This window comes from Pseudophryne corroboree, chromosome 4, assembly GCF_028390025.1.
Source record: "Pseudophryne corroboree isolate aPseCor3 chromosome 4, aPseCor3.hap2, whole genome shotgun sequence".
Taxonomy (NCBI): Eukaryota; Metazoa; Chordata; class Amphibia; order Anura; family Myobatrachidae; genus Pseudophryne; species Pseudophryne corroboree.
This window is the reverse complement of record NC_086447.1, coordinates 436,432,358-436,453,883: the sequence shown is the minus strand read 5'-3', so window position 1 is coordinate 436,453,883 and position 21,526 is coordinate 436,432,358. Positions and strand designations below refer to the sequence as shown.

At 42.9% G+C, this 21,526-nt stretch overlaps 1 protein-coding gene across 2 annotated transcripts in view; it reads left to right on the top strand.

Moving 5' to 3' along the window:
* Positions 1 to 21,526, top strand: part of ME1 (malic enzyme 1) — a 672,171-nt gene that overhangs the window by 265,872 nt on the left and 384,773 nt on the right. For both annotated transcript variants that reach the window (XM_063916902.1, XM_063916903.1), the window contains exons 4-5: positions 13,199 to 13,274; positions 20,164 to 20,325. In XM_063916902.1, the coding sequence (XP_063772972.1) occupies positions 13,199 to 13,274; positions 20,164 to 20,325 (238 nt within the window). The remainder of the gene's footprint in view (positions 1 to 13,198; positions 13,275 to 20,163; positions 20,326 to 21,526) is intronic.

Below are 21,526 nucleotides of genomic sequence, written 5' to 3'. Positions count from 1 at the left end.
AAAGAAATATAAAATAAAACAATTTCTGACGTGTGACTCAAAAAATGTCATTTATGTTATTAAATGTACCTGTGGTCTCTTATACATAGGAAAGACCTCAAGACCTTTAAAAAAACGTATATCGAACACATCTACAATATAAGAAAGGGTCTTTTAACCCATTCTCTATCGAGTCATTTTAAGGAGAAACATGGATGTGACGAACAAAACATTCTATCTTTCTGGGCAATAGAACAAATCACCCCTAATTGGAGGTCCAGAGATTTAGAAAATGTTTTATCTAAAACAGAAATGAAGTGGGTATTCAATCTGGGAACTTTATTCCCAAAAGGATTGAATGCGGACTTCGAACTAAAATGCTTCCTGGAAGAGTAGCATAATCTATGTTTCTGAGTGTAATGACGGAGAAAATAATGTTCTATAGCTGTAAGTAAAGTATCCCATACATTTTTTCTATGTGTATATGTATTTGACATATTTCGTTCTTTCTGCGGGTTTAGATGATTCACACTGTTTCAAACTAAGGAGGAGATACAGGAAATGGCCGGCGCTGGCGTACGCGTGGAGCGCACGGTGCGTTCCAGGGATCATCGCGGAAGTGACGTAATAAGATCCTTTCCGGAAATCCGTGTCGCGCGGTGTGCGTTCCATGGCCGCCTGCATCGGATTACCTGGATTTCCTTTAATTATTGAGCCCTATAAATAGGACATTCTTGAAAGGGGACAGACACCGGAAGCCTGAAGAAGGGAGACCGAAACGCGTTGCTGACGGCGGGGATTGTCGTTTGGGACACAGACGGACCTACCATCGGGTGAGAAGGATTGGATTTCCACAAGGAGTAACCGGGACTCCAAGAGGACTTTCAGTTTTCTCTTCCTTGCACTGTGTGTTTGCCATCTGGTAGGCGCTTTGACTCATTAGAGATCCCCCTTTTAAATTAATTTTAATTGTCTGTCTTGTATTGTGGATACTCCCAAAAAAACAGTATTATGCTATGTGAGTATCCTCTTTTTTTACAAGTTCATTTGGAGGATTGTAATAAAAGAATCTGCTTTTAAGAAACTCCTGTGTTCCGACTCTGCCGGGTGAAATATCCACACGCATATACCTCATTGATTTGAGGGGTATATAGAGGTAATTACATTACCATAAGGTGATCCACACGGGTATAACGGATTTGCTACCATCCATCCACTATTTCAAGCAACTTCTATGTTCTGTTTCTGCTGGGCTAATTAGTCACACGCATATACCTCATTATTTTGAGGAGTATATAGAGGTAATTACACTACCATAAGGGGATCCACCTACTTATTCACTACTTGGGCAACCTCCATGTTCTGTTTTTTGCTGGGTGAAATATCCATATGTATAGACCTCATTGGTTGAGGGGTATATAGAGGTAATTACATTTCCATAAGGTGACCAACACAGGTGTGATAGATTTATCACTTTTGTAAAGTGCCCTGATGTCAATTAATTTGTGTGAAAAAAATGTTTGCCACAAAAGGTGGAAGTGTTTTATTTAAATATATTACACCATGATGTATTTATTTCTTTCTTTTTGAGGAACAAAACAAACAGAAAGGAGCGCCATTTTTCATTTGACATATTGTGTCTTTGGAAGTTTGTATTTGAAAGAACGGTGGTATTCTTTTTATTGTCATTTGAAGGCTGTCACCATATTTTTGTTTGTAAAGAGCGCTAGGAATTGTCACCCTATTTTCTTCTATCCATGCATACAGCTACAAGCACAAATATATCTCCCTTTCCACACACATTTAAGACTCTCCACTTGTCTCCAAATCTTCAAGTGTTCACTGAAAACTCACCTCTTCAGGCAAACTTATCAGATTCCAGAACTGCCCCCATAGCCTTCATAAGCCATCCTACTTAAGTACATCTCCTCTATACAGTCCACACATAACCTCACGTATTTTGACTTAATTCACTTCACATCCTCCTGACCCCTGGCCAACATTACTGTGTGACAATATCATACCACCCTTTGCAATCTGGCAGGACCATTTTGCAATAGATAGCACCTGTCCTTGTGTATAAATTCTATTCTAACTATTCTACCTATAGATTGTAAGCTTGCGAGCAGGGCCTCCTACCTCTATGTCTGTCTATTATTACCTGGTTTGTTCTATCACTGTTGTTTCCAATTGTAAAGCACAACAGAATATGCTGCTCTAAATAATAAATGTAATAAATAAGTAAATAAATACAATATCTGCAGATATATCATGCATCGACTGTGCTTTTGGGCCCACACGATATGTCTGAAAAAACCTAAGTGGTTTGCAGTGTCTTATTTGGCCTTTTCTTGGGGGGAAGTGGGTGTGAGCAGGCCATAGGTGCCGACTTTCTGGCTGTCCGCTCCGGCATGGGGGTACCCAGGTCAGCGCAGTGGGAGGCGGTGCTGGGCTTTGTGGGCAAGCAAGATAAGACATAGGGGACAGAGTGGGGGAGTTGCATGCTGTAGAAGGTGGAACACGTGGCGATGCAAATGCGCCATCTTGGCTACCCCCCTGCTATACAATGTTGAGATTACAGGCATTGTACAGTGGGGGGAATGGCCAAGATGACGCACTTCAGTGTAAATTGCATCATCAACCACCCAGACTGCCGACTTCACTCGGTAAGTGGGTGACTGGGTGGCATGTAGACTTGCACACTCTTCTTAGGGGCCAGGAGCACCACCTGATTTTAGGGAGCTTCCCAGTCGTTCTGGGAGAATAAAAAATATGGGATAGGCTTTACCTAAATTGCATGGAAAAAAAGTGAATTGTAAGTATATTCAGCATGAATTTTTGGGACTTTAAACAAGCATGTTTATATATTTGGTCAAAATTAGAGAGGCTGTGCTAATTGTTCCGTCAACGGAAATACTTCACATGTAACACTATGGGCGGTATTCAATTCTTTTCACCCTCTTCCACACCCGTTCTGTTTCGGCTGATGGGCATGGTATAATCATTTCAGCTCACTACCCTTGATTACTATGGGCACTATATGCGCAATAACGGGATCACTTTAGAACGGAGATTGGGCGTAATATATCATTTGAATACTGCCCTATGTAGGGGCTAGGACTCCATAAAGAGTCATATATGCAAGAGCCTTAGTGGCCACATAGATGCGATATCTATAGTTATGCAACTGCGTAGTAGGCTGACATATATCTTCATTTTACCTGTTTTTTTCCCTTGCACTATCCAATCAGCTTTTTTGACATATTTTCATTCAATACAACCTTTCCACTTAATAATTTACCCTTACAAACACTACCAGGAGGGAATTTTACGTATCAGTGTCAGTAAATTTGTTTGCAATGCCAGGAGTAATCAGTGGGCCACCCTAAGTTTAAGTATGTTTTTACCCTCATACGTATTGTCAGAATAAGCGTTGAGCATGGCACATTAGAAGTGACATGTGGCGCGGTCTGATCCATCTATAAACATCCTATTGGCGATAACAGAGAATAACAATATAACAGAATATTTTCTTTGTCTAGTTTCCAGTTCATCTTGGAAAGAAGAATATAGCAGATTCCAATCACATTGTTTATGAATCTTGGAACTGAACTGGTTCATTTTTGGAAGCGTTTGTGCAGACAATATTCAGTGGCGGCAGCAGCAGTAGGAACACTGTTAACGCCAAAGTATTGTCTTCAATGTGCTGCTTAGAAAATACTGTATTTCTTGCACATGAACTGTTAAAAATGACATAATTTAATAGAAAACATATTCTATAACTGTATGGAATTGATAGGAGATATTTATGATACCCAGTCAAGGTTTCTTGTCCAGACTCCAATTTAATTCAAAGTTTGCCTAGATTAATTTAATTTTTTTTTAATTCAAACTTTATATTGTTTAAATTAAATAATTAAGATGAATTCAATCCAAATTCTGTTTAAATGAATTGCCAATAGATGTCAATGACTGTGGCACATATCACATTTGGTACATGCAAAGTTGTTTGACCTAGAAATGCATTGCTTTCACTTCCACTACCTAGCTCTGCCAATCTTTACATTGGCTCCTCATGCCCTACAGAATCCAATTTAATTGTCTCACTTCCTATATCTCACTCCACACTCCCACCTCCCTATAAGTTTGGCAAACGTATGGCTACTCAACTTGCCACTAATAACTAGAGACGTGCACTGACATCTGTGTTTTTGTTTTGGATTAATTTTCATGTTTTGGTTTTGGTTCTGGTTTTGCAAAACCACCTTCACGTGTTTTTGTTTTGCATCTGATTTTTTTTTTTAAAGATGCTATAAGCAACTAAACTCATGTACAGTAATTTGGACCTGTCAGAGCTCACAATATTTTTCACCAATATTGACCAAAGGCTTAACTAAGCAATAAAGCAGCTGCACAAACACATGGCAGTTATTTCTGTTAAAAAATGTTCTGCAAATTAGTACTGTATTAGAGCCATAACCAATAAAAAATGTTGATGCAAAAAAGACCAATGTCCCATAAAAATACAGCCCAAAATGAAAAGAAAAGTGTTGAAAGATGGAACTGTCCTTGGGACCTCCAACTCTTATGTTGTATATTAAAAATAACATGCACAGTTTAACAAACCAAGCACTTCGACAACAGGAACTACCACTTTTCTGGTTGAAGTGCTTGGTTTGTTTAGGCTTTCATAAAACTTTTTTTGGAAGGACTACTACAGATCATTAATGAGGAGGTTGATAAGGATGTTGGCAGTGGAGATTGCATGTGTTGGTCCAAACTGCTGATTGCTGATTCTGGACTCATTATTATTGTTTTAAAAATGAGTATCATTTTGTAATACATTTTATGAACTTGCTGCAAATTATGTATCATGGAGAAGGTGCCTAGATGGTTAATGTCCCTACCTCTATTAACATTGCCCTGTACATTGACAAATGGTACAGATGCCTTCACAAATGTCATCAGGATTTGGTAAAAAAATAATTCCACACACAAGAGGTGGCCTTTTTGGTCCTATGCCCAGGCATCACAATGGCCTTCTTTTTATCACTGGCAAGAACTGCTGCCACTGGTAACTGACTTACACAAACAACATCCTCATCATCAACATCCTTATCGTCAACATCCCCATTAGCTTCAGAAAGCACACAAATATCCCCCTCATCATGTTGCACTTCCACACTACATCCTGTTTTTATTATGTCATCATCACCATCTTACTTGTACTGCTCATTACCACATTTGTAGAGGGTGCAGAAATGGTGGAAGGAGTCTTCTCTATGAGTACAGTACCAGAAATGGCAGACTCACAAATAGTGCTCGTGGACGCCCTTAGACTCTCCTCAGGAATTTGTGACATTTATGAACACAGTTTGTTCTTATTACATTATTATTTGACATTACAATGCCTGCACAACACACACAGGTTTTGTCATTTAAAAAAAATTATTGTATTTATTTTACACACTGTTGTGGCTCACTGTGCTTATAGTAATGATGGCAGACAGGCACCCAATAAATGTTATTTTTTTGACCATTTTATTAAAAAAATGTAATTGCCACCTAATGAACATTATTTTTTTACCTTTCAAATGTAATTTTATTTTATATATGCCTGCACTGATCAGTACAGTTTTTCAAAGTGCTACACCCCACAACCCTTCACAGTCTGGGTGGTCTTCAGTATGCCGACTGACAGGATCCCGGCGCACAGTATACCGGCGCCGGGATCCCGACAGCCGGCATACCGACACTTATTCTCCCTCGTGGGGGTCCACGACCCCCCTGGAGGGAGAATAAAATAGCGTAGTGCACCACCGTGCCCATAGCGTGGCGAGTGCAGCGAGCCCGCAAGGGGCTCATTTGCGCTCGCCACACTGTCGGTAAGCCGGCGGTCGGGCTCCCGGTGCCGGTATGCTGGTCGCCGGGAGCCCGACCGCCGGCATACCGTAGTGAACCCCACAGTCTGACACAGCTGCAGTAGTAGTGCCACAGTAGTGCTTGCATACCACAGCACTTCACTGATACAGTCGTAGTGCTGCAGCCCACAGCCCCACACCCTAACTCTCCTGCGTCCTTTGTGAAATGGAGCCTGAGGAACTGTGGGAGGGACATTTATCGACTCTAAAACAAGTTTGGGCGGGTTCGTTTTTCTGAAAACTGGACCTGCACATCTCTACTAATAACCACATCATACTTCTATCTCCAAGGCTTCTCCTGGGTCACTCTTTAGCTATGGAATACAATTCCACCTCCAGTCAAACTCTTAACTAGCCTACAGTGTTTGCAATGCTCCTTAAAACCCCACATGTCCAAAGCCTGCCAGTCTCCCGTCTAACTCCACACTTGCTGGCTTAGCATCCCTCTGTGCACACTCTCCCTCTGTGACACCCCTCTTTTTGTCCTGGCTCACCTTTCACTATTAGATTGTAAGCGCCCTTGTTTCTATTTTATCTGCTTCCACCTCTTCCATCTGTCTATGTATCATTCCTCTTGCATGTTCTTTATGACGCTTATTTGTTATGTACATTGCCTATAAGGTTTAATTAACATTATTGTAGTGTACAATGCTGAATATTTATTGTGATGCTTTAGAAATAAGTCTTCTGACATTTGTTGATAGTCATATAATGTTTATGTGCTGTTGCAGAACCTACTTCTTAATTATCAGTCGGTGGTTTTCTGTTTGTCTCTATATCCATCTGACATGTTGATAGTGCAATTTTCATATGGCGTTGCATTAGTGTATTTAATGCTAGTGAAAACACATCAAATGCAAACACATATGGCCACCTACAAAATGTACAAATAGAAATTTGGGATAAACCACGTACATTTTTAGGAAACCCTACTTTTTGTAGTAGGCAAAGGTCACATTGGTCACAGGTACTGCCAAACTCAAATTAAAAATGAGCTTTCAGCAGAGATTGTGGAGTTCTTAGGGTTCTTAGTACCCATAGAAAGTCTCTGGAGACCTGAATCCGGCCCATGGAACATCAATATGACATACCTATGTCAGATACATGTTGCACATTTCTGTTGGTTAACTTTCAGAATGTACAGTATATGGGATAATAAAAACAGAATTTTGTATATATTTGATACTGTACTCTAGTTTGATTTATAATATAGTGTACATTAAAGTTATATTCCTAGATGTTATAAACTAATATACTGATATTTCATGACTTCTTAATAACAGCCTTAGCTAATTAGGTGAAATAATTCATTTGAATATTCTATTTGTAAAATGTGTTTTTACTGGCATGTGGAAAGTGTAAGAATTCTACACCTACCCTACACACTTAAACATGTCACTTATAAAAAGGATGGAGTCTGTGAGAAATGTCTGAACTTTTGTTCACATGACAGTGTTACATTATTCCCAAGCATATCCTTGTCACTAATATTGTATGACAAATGTGTTTTTTCCTGCATGTTGCAGTAGATACAGTTTACTTTTTAGTAAATATGCACAACCTTTGACTTCAACCGCATTTTGGTATTTCTATCACCAAAACACTCTCAATAAAGTAATTAAACAAGCATGCAACATGGTGATGAAATCTAAGAATAGTTATCTTGCTTATTTTAGTTCCAGCAATTCCTTGCATTGCACACACTCATATCACCCAACTTTTGGGCACACTCCCAAAAATTAGGGGGAGTGGCTGGCAACAAGGGGGCTTGACCTCTACCGGAATGCTGCACCAGAGATCCACTCCCCGTTTTTGTCAAACTGGGGGCTTGTCCAGCACTCAGAAAGTTACTGGACAGAGCCCAGTCTCTCCCAGAGTCGGAACAGTGTGTGTGCCCGTCATACATTTTCTGCTGCTCTGCAATGCAAAACAGCGGTGTCCAAATGTCCTCCCGACCGCGGGACACTGAGGCTCACGGTCGGGGGGCAGCAGGACAGTCCCAGAAAAGCAGGACCGTCACACTGGAATCAGGACATCTGGGAGGTATGCATTCTGCTGGCATTTATGTATGAAATATATTGAGAGCCATATGCATCTGTTTGGCCATGATTCGTCATAATTATAGCTGAGTGGTGTGGTAACTGGGCTTGATTTAGTGAATCATATGCTCACAAAGTTGTGGGCTGTGGGCACGTAGGTGAAATGGTGTTTTGTAAGGTCATGCACCTGTCTCCGTGAGCATGCACTATTTTTCATTGGTCAACATATGGATTTATGGGTCATTATGGAATGGGGGCCAACATGGGGACAACTTGTTGAAAGTGAGTGTAACTTGTTGCTTCTTGTTTAAGGTTTCCCATGTATCTGAAATGTCCCAAGACATTGTCTGTTTTCCATTCAAATGTTGATGGAGAGTAGTAAGTAAAAGAAAAATAGCATATTTCCACACATACTGTATACAGAGCTGTACGCATTTTGAGATGCGCCTAACACTGCCTGGGTATCTTATGAACTTACTTTAATATGCAACAAGTCATCCTCATCAGTGTGTACTTCCACTTTACCCTATATACCTTATACTAGATGCCACCTAACAGGCATATACACGCTTATGTACTGGTTTGAATAAGATGTGTACTGAGGATTTTTGAGAGCATACTATTGTTGAACTTTGCTTACAGTATGTGAGACCCCGGTCTGCCACTCCAGTTATAATGCAACAATAATGTGTGAGACTATGCATGCTCGAACTTAGATGTGCCCATTTTCTGAGCAGGTACAGCGCAAATTTATGCAAGATATGCTATGCAAATATACTCTAGCCCATGGAATGTTCATCTCAGTACATCTCAGAATGTCACACAGCTGCTTGGCGGAATTTGGTTTACCTTTTCCATATTGATTACCGTATATACTCTGGCACTGTGGGGGCATATCTGGCAGTATGAGGGCATATCTGGCAGTATGAGGGCATATCTGGCACTGTGGGGGCATATCTGGCAGTGTGAGGGCATATCTGGCACTGTGGGGGCATATCTGGCAGTATGAGGGCATATCTGGCACTGTGGGGGCATATCTGGCACTATGAGGGCATATCTGGCACTGTGGGGGCATATCTGGCAGTATGAGGGCTGTGTATGGCTAGAGCTGCATTTCCCACCCTAGGCTCATACTCGAGTCAATAAGTTTTCCCTGGTTTTTGTGGTAAAATTAGGTGCCTCGGCTTATACTCGGGTCGACTTATACTCGAGTATATACGGGTTATTTTGTTTATCTCAAAATCCCTTCCTCATTGTTATACCCTATCCAAACCAAGTAATAAAAGACATTTTCACCATTTTTGTCCTTGAATTTTTTATTGACATTAAATGCTGAAAAATTAGAATACAGAATTTACTGTTCTGTATTCTACATTCCTACGTATAGTTGGTTAATGAATGTTCTGTTATGTTGAATTTGTGCTTTACTTTAGTTAATCAACCAAACGAAGACTACTCGGTTTAAGACTCTCATTTTAATGTGTCAGTAACTATTTTAGTTGACATTTATGCAGTTCACAATATTTAGGGGAATACATATTTTGTGCTAATCTTCTGCAGCTCTGCAGCATATATATTAATACTTGGTAGCATTTCCTGGACAATATTTGTATGGATAACGAATAAACTCGTATTTATATAGAATTATCTAAACGCATATTTGCCAACTCCTTTTCTGTAGGAGAGATGAGTTCGATGAAATTGTCTGTGTACAAACCTTCTGGAATGCGTAATCTCATTGTTGGCATAATGTGAGCTGTCTTGTACAGTATGTTTATAGTAAACCACTTTGTACCTTGCACTTGTAGCTTGGCAGGCAGATAATTAGACATCCATATTCTCTTGAATAAGATCTAAATTTTCTCATACAAACCTCAAAACAATTTGCACACTTTTAGCAAAACAACATTCTATTTTTTCCCATTTGCATACAGTGGGGCCAATTAAATTGTTTCACCTCACGGCTACCACCAGGGGGTGCAAAATGGAGCAATTCCATTGCTGCTCCTTTTAGATACCCAATAGCCACGGGGCTAACATTTTTTCTCATAGCCTCCTGAGGTGTGAGACAAAATGTGTACAAACTCGACACTTTGGGCGTTTGGACGCCTAAACCAGGAGTTAAAATGGGTTTGGCCATTTTAGGCTAAACCCGGTCTGTTTTGGTGTGACATGTGCAATATGCATGTGCGCCCAAATGAGAGTTGAATAGTGACAATTGTTTGGGCATCTAAAAAGTCCCATAACAATTTAATCAGCCCCGGTAAGTGAAACACGTAGACTTCCTGACACCAAAATGTATATATAATACCAAACATGAGACATACAGATATAGAGCTGCCCTTTGCGATGGCCGCCACTCCCTGGACTTTAGAAGGATGCGGCAGCTGCGGGGGATGCTGGGAGTGATCCCTCAGACAGTACCTATGTGGAAAGAAGCCCATAGGCTCATCAGACCAGAGAATTTTGTTTCACATTGTCTTTCAGGTGCATTTTGGAAAACTCCAAGCGGGCTGCCATGTGCTTTTTACTAAGGAGTGGCTTTTGTCTGGCAACGTTGCCATACAGAACTGATTGGTGGATTGCTGCAGAGATGGTTGTCCGTCTGGAAAGTTCTCCTCTCTCCACAGAAGAATGCTGTAGATCTGACAGAGTGACCATCAGGTTCTTGGTCACCTCCCTGACTAGTGCCCTTCTCCCCCAATCGCTCAGTTTAGATGGCCCGCCAGCTCTAGGAAGAGTCCTGGTAGTTCCGAACTTCTTCCATTTACGGCTAATGGAGGCCGCTGTGCTCATTGGGACCTTCAAAGCAGTAGATATTTTTCTGTACCATTCCCCAGATTTGTGCCTCGAGACAATCTTGTCCTGGAGGTCTACAGACAATTCCTTTGACTTTATGCTTGGTTTGTGCTCAGACATGCACTGTCAAGTTGATGGCACAGTGTGAGCTGTGCTTTGCGCTATCCCTGATCTTACTCTAACCAGCGGTAACTTCCCTCTTCAGCCAGGCGCTGTGTGAGACAGTGTGCAGCGACCGCGACACTCAGTGCTGACATCACCGGCTGTACGGAGCGTGGCGGGGACTGTCCGATTGCCAAAGTCACAGTTTCTACCAGTAGCCTTCACTTGTCATACGCGTTTTGCGCCACTGCGGGCGCTTTGTTAAGGATATTTTTAACATATAATGGAAAACATGTGCTCCCCGCCTTCTGACAACCACTTCCGGTTAAAGCTTTGGACACTATAAATAAGAACAGTGTGTAAATACACTCTCATCCTTGACAAAGCTCCAACAGTGACGCGAAACGCGTCGGTAAAGTGAAGGCTACTGGGAGAAACTGTGACTTTGGCAATAGGATATTCCCCGCCACGCTCCGTACAGACGGTGACGTCATCGCTGAGTGCCGCGGCCGCTTCACACTGTCTCACACAGATTCATTTTGTCAGCATATGGAACACTTTTCTAATCAGGGCTTGCTAACTATCTTCTAACCTATCAAACTATTTTGAAAGCAAGCTGCGTAATTAAGCAATGCTCAATGTTAATTTACTCTATGTATTATTCCATTTTGGAATGAGGCTGCATCATAACAAAATGTGGAAAGATGCTGTGAATACTTTCCGGATGCACTGTATATATATATATATATATATATACTTAAACATGCACACAAGACAATAATATATGCCTGAGCAATGAAGAAAGCACTAGTCAGTATCAATGGTCCATTCACAAACACCCAAACACAAGCAGTTTGCTAATGCTGGTGGTATCTGGTCTACAGATCTGCACTAAAAAGGTCTACGGTCAATAGGTCGACCACTAATGGTTGACAGTGTCAAAAGGTCAACAGGGTCAAAAGGTCGACTTGACAATTGTCGACACAAGTTGTTTTTTTCAACTTTTTCATACTTTACCATCTACAGATGGAGCCCTCTTCATCTTTGCCTTTAATAGGATAAAAATGAGCCAGGGCAGTCGAACTTAATCCCCTGCTGTAATGACTTAATCCCCTGCTCTATTGTTCTCTCTGTATTGTATTGCATCTGAGAACAATAGATGAAAGACTTATGCTAATAAACCATGGTGCACCTAGGCGCAGCAGAGAAGCCAAGATGAGCGAGGCTCCATCTGTATGTGGACTATGATTGGGAATAGTAACCTGTGACGTGCACAGCGGTAGTGGAGCAAGGCACCTTGCCCGAAGCATGATGAGTGCAGCAAGCCATGCAATGGGATGCGGTACACTAATTTGGCTTGTTTGTGGCAGAAAAGTGAAAAAAACATCCACAAAAAAAACCCCCAAAAGTGTGTGTCGTCCTTTTTTCAGTTAACCACTTCCATGTCGACCTTTCTCTACGGTCTACTTATTCCATGTTGACCTTTTAACCCTATCAACCTTTTGATCCTATTGACCTAATGCATGTCTACCATTAGTGGTTGACCTATTGACCCGTAGACCTTTTTAGTGTACCTCTAATATTCCACACCCAATACTGATAACCAACATCATCGGTAGCAATGTGAACCCCCTTCAGGCGTATATTTATCTGTGTCTGGGTTTGCAATTACGGGAACACAGATACCCTACTTTGACTAAGACAGAACGCCCCTTCCCTTTTCCATTCTATTTTCTCAGGCATAGTCTGGCATATATGTGTACCTACTTTTATGGAAATGCGGACAGTGATTTCACACAAAGGAGCAGATGTACTAAGCCTTGAAAAGTGATAAAATGGAGAGTGATAAAGTACCAGCCAATCAGCTCTTAATTGCCATGTTGCAGGCTGTGTTTGAAAAATGACAGGAGATAATCGATTGGTAGTTTATCACTCCCCACTGTGTAACCCTCCAAGGCTTAGTACATCTCCCCCTTAGTACAATACATCCGATAATATAGCCTATACTAACTGATTTAGTATTCATTGTGCCTCAAACCTAGCATTAGTTGGAAAAAAGAGTAATTGAACTGAGAAAAGCTATTTACTGTATGTACAAAGCCCTGGAAGTACTACTACTTTTACCAAAGATAATTATGCATTATGTATACCGTAAAGATTGTTTAATTTTGCTTAGTTTCACCTAAGGCTATATTGTCCTTGGATACAAATGTTGCCTTGGCATGGTGTAGACATATGATACTAATAGGATGAAACAAACGTCTATTTTAAAATATCTGATCTCAACAGATAATGTATTTGTCAGACTTTTACCTTTGAAATATAGACTTCACATTTAAAATTTATTTTCTTCTGCAGAGGCCTCTTCATTACCATTCATGACCGTGGTCATATATCCACACTAATGAAATCATGGCCTGAGAATGAAGTTAAGGTAATCTATGCTTATGTCTGTTTAACCATGGTCAGTAAGATAACTACATCAGACATGGTAACAATTATGGAACTGAATACTGTAGGTCATATAAGGACAGGACATCACACTGACGTTATGAAGACATGTCTCATAAAGAAGCTATTTCCAATAGCCTGAGTTAGCATACAATTCCTGTATATTAAATGGATAATAAAATAAAACCTTTTCTCTATCGTCCTAGTGGATGCTGGGGTTCCTGAAAGGACCATGGGGAATAGCGGCTCCGCAGGAGACAGGGCACAAAAAGTAAAGCTTTAGGATCAGGTGGTGTGCACTGGCTCCTCCCCCTATGACCCTCCTCCAAGCCAGTTAGATTTTGTGCCCGGCCGAGAAGGGTGCAATCTAGGTGGCTCTCCTAAAGAGCTGCTTAGGAAAGTTTAGCTTAGGTTTTTTATTTTACAGTGAGTCCTGCTGGCAACAGGATCACTGCAACGAGGGACTTAGGGGAGAAGAAGTGAACTCACCTGCGTGCAGGATGGATTGGCTTCTTGGCTACTGGACATCAGCTCCAGAGGGACGATCACAGGTACAGCCTGGATGGTCACCGGAGCCTTGCCGCCGGCCCCCTTGCAGATGCTGAAGTAAGAAGAGGTCCAGAATCGGCGGCAGAAGACTCCTCAGTCTTCTAAAGGTAGCGCACAGCACTGCAGCTGTGCGCCATTTTCCTCTCAGCACACTTCACACGGCAGTCACTGAGGGTGCAGGGCGCTGGGAGGGGGGCGCCCTGGGAGGCAAATGAATACCTATTTTGGCTAAAAATACCTCACATATAGCCTCCGGAGGCTATATGGAGATATTTAACCCCTGCCAGAATCCGTTAAGAGCGGGAGACGAGGCCGCCCGAAAAAGGGGCGGGGCCTATCTCCTCAGCACACAGCGCCATTTTCCCTCACAGAAAGGCTGGAGGGAAGGCTCCCAGGCTCTCCCCTGCACTGCACTACAGAAACAGGGTTAAAACAGAGAGGGGGGGCACTAATTTGGCGATATGCTTATATATATATTAAGATGCTATAAGGGAAAACACTTATATAAGGTTGTCCCTATATAATTATAGCGTTTTTGGTGTGTGCTGGCAAACTCTCCCTCTGTCTCTCCAAAGGGCTAGTGGGTCCTGTCCTCTATCAGAGCATTCCCTGTGTGTGTGCTGTGTGTCGGTACGTGTGTGTCGACAGGTAGGAGGACGATGTTGGTGAGGAGGCGGAGCAATTGCCTGTAATGGTGATGTCACTCTCTAGGGAGTCGACACCGGAATGGATGGCTTATTTAGGAAATTACGTGATAATGTCAACACGCTGCAAGGTCGGTTGACGACATGAGACGGCCGACAAACAATTAGTACGGTCCAGACGTCTCAAAAACACCGTCAAGGGTTTTTAAAACGCCCGTTTACTTTAGTCGGTCGACACAGACACAGACAGGGACACTGAATCCAGTGTCGACGGTGAATAAACAAACGTATTCCTTATTAGGGCCACACGTTAAAGGCAATGAAGGAGGTGTTACGTATTTCTGATACTACAAGTACCACAAAAGAGGGTATTATGTGGGATGTGAAAAAACTACCATAGTTTTTCCTGAATCAGATAAATTAAATAAAGTGTGTGATGATGCGTGGGTTCCCCCCGATAGAAAATTATGGGCGGTATACCCTTTCCCGCCAGAAGTTAGGGCGCGTTGGGAAACACCCCTTAAGGTGGATAAGGCGCTCACACGCTTATCAAAACAAGTGGCGGTACCGTCTATAGATAGGGCCGTCCTCAAGGACCAGCTGACAAGGCTGGAAAATATAATAAAAAGTATATACACACATACTGGTGTTATACTGCGGCCAGCGATCGCCTCAGCCTGGATGTGCAGAGCTAGGGTGGCTTGGTCGGATTCCCTGACTAAAAATATTGATACCCTTGACAGGGACAGTATTTTATTGACTATAGAGCATTTCTATATATGCGAGATGCACAGAGGGATATTTGCACTCTGGCATCATGAATAAACGCGATGTCCATAACTGCCAGAAGATGTTATGGACACGACAGTGGTCAGGTGATGCAGATTCCAAACGGCACAGTATGGCCGTATAAAGGAAGACGGTCCATCGGACCTGGTGGTCACGGCAACTGCTGGAAAATCCACCGTTTTTTACCCTAAGTCACATCTCTGCAGAAAAAGACACCGTCTTTTCAGCCTCAGTCCTCTCGTCCCTATAAGATCATATCTGCCCAGGGATAGAGGAAAGGGAAGAAGACTGCAACAGGCAGCCTATTCCCAGGAACAGAAGCGTTCCACCGCGTCTGACAAGTTCTCAGCATGGCGCTGAGACCGTACAGGACCCCTGGATCCTACATGTAGTATCCCGGGGGTACAGATGGGAATGTCGAGACGTTTCCCCTTCGCAGGCTCCTGAAGTCTGCTTTACCAAGTCTCCCTCCGACAAGGAGGTAGTATGGGAAAAAATTCACAAGCTGTGTTCCCAGCAGGTGACAATTAAATTACCCCTCCTACTACAGAAAAGGGGTATTATTCCACACTATATTGTGGTACTGAAGCCAGAAGGCTAGGTGAGACTTATTCTAAAAAAAAAAAAAAAATTTTTTTTGAACACTTACAAAGGTTCAAATTAAGATGAAGTCACTCAGAGCAGTGATAACGAACCAGGAAGAAGGGGACTATATAGTGTCCCGGGACATCAGGGATGCTTACCTCTATGTCCCAAATTTGCCCTTCTCACTAAGGGTACCTCAGGTTCGTGGTGCAGAACTGTCACTATCAGTTTCAGACGCTGCCGTTTGGATTGTCCACGGCACCCCGGGGTCTTTACCAAGGTAATGGCCGAATTGATGATTCTTCTTCGAAGAAAAGGCGTCTTAATTATCCCTTACTTGGACGATCTCCTGATAGGGGCATAGTCCAGGGAACAGTTGGAGGTCGGAGTAGCACTATCTCGGATACTGCTACAATCAGCACGGGTGGATTCTAAATATTCCAAAATCGCAGCTGATCCCGACGACACGTCTGCTGTGCCTAGGGATGATTCTGGACACAGTCCAGAAAAAGGTGTTTCTCCCGGAAGAGAAAGCCAGGGAGTTATCCGAGCAAGTCAGGAACCTCCTAAAAACAGTGCATCATTGCACAAGGGTCCTGGTAAAAATGGTGGCTTCCTACGAAGCAATTCCATTCGGCAGATTTCACGTAAGAACTTTTCAGTGGGATCTGCTGGACAAATGGTCCGGATCGCATCTTCAGATGCATCAGCGGATAACCCAATATCCAAGGACAAGGGTGTCTCTCCTGTGGTGGTTATAGAGTGCTCATCTTCTAGAGGGCCGCAGATTCGGCATTCAGGATTGGATGCTGGTAACCACGGAGCCCAGCCTGAGAGGCTGGGGAGCAGTCACACAAGGGAAAAATTTCCAGGGAGTGTGATCAAGTATGGAGACTTTTCTCCACATAAATATACTGGAGCTAAGGGTAAATTTATAATGCTCTAAGCTTAGCAAGACCTCTGCTTCAAGGTCAGCCGGTATTGATCCAGTGGGAAAAACATCACGGCAGTCGCCCACGTAAACAGACAGGGCGACACAAGAAGCAGGAGGGCAATGGCAGAAACTGCAAGGACTTTTCGCTGGGCGGAAAATCATGTGATAACACTGTCAGCAGTTTTTCATCCCGGGAATGGAAACTGGGAAGCAGACTTCCTCAGCACGACCTCCACCCGGGAGAGTGGAAACTTCATTGAGAAGTTTTTTCCACATGATTGTAAACCGTTGGGAAATACCAAAGGTGGACATGATGGCGTCCCGTCTGAACAAAAAACGGGACAGGTATTGCGCCAGGTCAAGGGACCCTCAGGCAATAGATGTGGACGTTCTGGTAACACCGTGGGTGTACCAGTCGGTGTATGTGTTCCCTCCTCTGCTTCTCATACCTAAGGTGCTGAGAATTATAAGACGTAGAGGAGTAAGAACTATACTCATGGCTCCGGATTGGCCAAGAAGGACTTGGTACCCGGAACTTCAAGAGATGCTTACAGAGGTCTTATGGCCTCTGCCGCTAAGAAGGGACTTGCTTCAGCAAGTACCATGTCTGTTCCAAGACTTACCGCAGCTGCGTTTGTCGGCATGGCGATGGAAAGCCGGATCCTAAGGGAAAAAAGGCATTCCGGAAGAGGTCATTCCTACCCTGGTCAAAGCCAGAAAGGAGGTGACCGCACAACATTATCACCACGTGTGGCGAAAATTTGTTGCGTGGTGTGAGGCCAGGAAGGCCCCACAAAGAAATTTCAACTCGGTCGTTTCCTGCATTTCCTGCAAACAGGAGTGTCTATGGGCCTCAAATTGGGGTCCATTAAGGTTCAAATTCGGCCCTGTAAATTTTCTTCCAGAAAGAATTGGCTTCAGTTCCTGAAGTCCAGAAGTTTGTCAAGGGAGTATTGCATATACAAACCCCTTTTTTGTGCCTCCAGTGGCACTGTGGGATCTCAACGTAGTTCTGGGATTTCTCAAATCACATTGGTTTAAAACCAGTCAAATATGTGGATTTGCAGCATCTCACATAAAAAGTGACCATGCTCTTGGCCCTGGCCTGGACCAGGCGAGTGTCAAATTGGTGTTTTTTTCTCAAAAAAGCCCATATCTGTTTGTCCATTCGGACAGGGCAGAGCTGCGGACTCGTCCCCAGTTCTCTCCCTAAGGTGGTGTCAGTGTTTCACCTGAACCAGCTTATTGTGGTGCCTTGCACCTACTAGGGACTTGGAGGACTCCAAGTTGCTAGAAGTTGTCAGGGCCCTGAAAATATATTCCAGGACAGCTGGAGTCAGAAAATCTGACTCGCTGTTTATACTGTATGCACCCAACAAGTTGGGTGCGCCTGCTTCTAAGCAGTCGATTGCTCGTTGGATTTGTAACACAATTCAACTTGCACATTCTGAGGCAGGCCTGCCACAGTCTAAATCGGTTAAGGCCCATTCCACAAGGAAGGTGGGCTCATCTTGGGCGGCTGCCCGAGAGGTCTCGGCATTACAACTCTGCCGAGCAGCTACGTGGTCAGGGGAGAACACGTTTGTAAAATTCTACAAATTTGATATCCTGGCAAAAGAGGACCTGGAGTTCTCTCATTCGGTGCTGCAGAGTCACCCGCACTCTCCCGCCCGTTTGGGAGCTTTGGTATAATCCCCATGGTCCTTTCAGGAACCCCAGCATCCACTAGGACGATAGAGAAAATAAGAATTTACTTACCGATAATTCTATTTCTCGGAGTCCGTAGTGGATGCTGGGCGCCCATCCCAAGTGCGGATTATCTGCAATACTTGTACATAGTTACAAAAATCGGGTTATTATTGTTGTGAGCCATCTTTTCAGAGGCTCCGCTGTTATCATACTGTTAACTGGGTTTAGATCACAAGTTGTACGGTGTGATTGGTGTGGCTGGTATGAGTCTTACCCGGGATTCAAAATTCCTCCCTTATTGTGTACGCTCGTCCGGGCACAGTACCTAACTGGCTTGGAGGAGGGTCATAGGGGGAGGAGCCAGTGCACACCACCTGATCCTAAAGCTTTACTTTTTGTGCCCTGTCTCCTGCGGAGCCGCTATTCCCCATGGTCCTTTCAGGAACCCCAGCATCCACTACGGACTCCGAGAAATAGAATTATCGGTAAGTAAATTCTTATTTTAGGGTCATGTGATATACTAAACTCTCCCCATAAGGACTTGCCATAAGGTTATATGAGACCATATCCAAGGTCATAAAGTACACATAAGAATGAATCCTATGAGGCCTATTTATCATTAAATATTTGCAGGATATTCCTTGAAAACTGCAGTTTTTCTGGGGTACCCACAAATATCAAGTATCCCCCATATATGCTATGGAGAAATCACATCAGCTAGCTCTGAAATCTGCCATAGTCCCTCCATTCTCAAATGCAAATGTAGCCCCATAGGTTTCTATGGGGGCTGCAGAGCTGCCTGCCAAATGCAAAGCATTCTGGAGCTTGGCTTCGATAGGATAACACCAACTTTAGATGACTTACTCTATAATAGCATATGGGCTACTATTTTACAAAAAAATGCCAGGAGATGGGTCCCCCACCCTTCCCAGCATTGACTGTCGCGCATAAGTGGTCAGAAAACCGAGCTTGCACAGAACAGCCCCGGCTCACGATATAGTAGTGAAATTATTGCTTTTGCAATCTCTTCAAATTCAGACTTCAGGCTGGGTTCACTAGTAATATGAACTTGGGAAGAAAATATCTATATACCCAATACAGAAGCTATTACTATTCTGTCTTTCCAGTTTTTTTAAAAACTGATCCCTCAGTGCGTCTCATGGTCCAATAGTAAAATTTGGACAGGGCCTTGCTATGCAGCTCTAGGCTCCTTGGATGCTGCTCTGGCTTCAGAAAAGCAGAGGGTGGACTCTTCTGAATATATGCTGGTCCCCTGCAATGATGGTAACTTCAGAACTGCTATCACTGTTGCGGTATGTTCTAGCAGGGCTGTCAAAGACAGCCTGGGCAGCAGTGGGACCCTTAGCCCTCAATGCACCTGCTGCACCAATGGTAGTACTGACTCTGTCTTACACAAAGCTGAGGAAGCCATTTTTGTACTGAACTAATAATGGTTTTAATACACCCATCAGTTCAATAGGAACTAGAGACAACATTGAGGCACATATTTATTCACATTATCTGTAGTATAAAGCAATGAAGGTGTTCCTGCAGTTACCATATGGGTTTGATTATTTGCCATAACATATGTAAATGAATTATGGTTTTAGATGGGAATAAAATTAGCCAGATTAAAATGAGAAGTGTAACTAATATCTCTCTCATCTGCTCTGTGTGTTAAGGCTGTTGTGGTAACAGATGGAGAGAGGATCCTTGGTCTTGGTGATCTTGGAAGTTACGGAATGGGCATCCCTGTTGGTAAACTAGCGCTTTACACAGCGTGTGGTGGGGTGAAGCCCCAGGAGTGTCTGCCTGTAATGCTGGATGTAGGAACTGATAATGAGGTGAGTCTTGTATTAATAATAAAAACATCAAAATGCCTTTAGTGAATGTATTAATCTCTTTTTAGATATACCTGACTCCATTTAATATATAAATCTCAGATTGTATCCACCTTTTATATTTATTGTTGTCTCCCATTATAATATAGATTCTACTGCCAGAAAATGCTTCCAAAAACTATTAGATATTTGGAACCATTCATTTATTTTCACAGAGTTTTGATGTTTCAGTGGTAGAGATTTGTCCACAAACATCATTATTAACATATGATATCCTACTATTTCAAATAGCTGATGACCCATAGGGGATGAAGGCTCACTGAAAATAGATATCTGGACACAAATGAAATTGTACCTTTCTAGACCAATACAGAGGCACCACAGAGGCGTCACTATGAGGAGCGGGGGGTGCATGTGATATGCAGCAAGTTCTTTCAAGAGTGCCTATGTAGTTTTAAAAGGGGTATGATGTTAAATATTCATTAGTTTGCACTAAGAAAGATTTAAACAAATTAACAGACAACACAGAATTGTTAGCCCAGTGATTTAAATTAGTTTGTCAAATGAAATAGCAATTTAACAGAGAACAAGTGTAATAATAACCCAGATAACTGAGGAATTACGGCTGCTGCACAACATTGTGCTTTTCTGCACATGTACAAGCAGAGAGGAGCCCTGTGATTGGTCAGCTGGAAGGCTGGGGACAGCTGGTAGGAGGTGAGTGACAGTTGGTTTGAGGAAATTGTGAAGAGAACAGCTGTGGCTGCCATTTTGTGAGGTGGAGTCATCAGGGCTGAATGAAGTCACTTTGAGAATACAGTGACAGAGATTAGAGTGACGGATTTTCAGCACAGCCACTGGGGTGTCAGTGGGAAGCAGAGCTGAGAGAATAGAAATAAACAGGACTCAGATATTAGGACTTCCACCCATCATCACTGCCGTGCCTGAGGAACAGCTCATCTGGTAATCCCAGTGTTATACTCTGAGTCCTGCAAAATATGCTGCCAGATTTGCACTAGATTCCATTGCTGTGACTAACTAGTAATGCTTGGTACACACTCTGCAATGTGTCGTCTGAGTGGGCCGATCAGACCGACATATCATGTACAGCGGGTAGTGTGTACGCACTACCGCTCACTCCCATCTGCCAACATCAGGGTCGTCCCATCGGCTGTGCTGCATGGCAGATGGGACAACCCAGCGG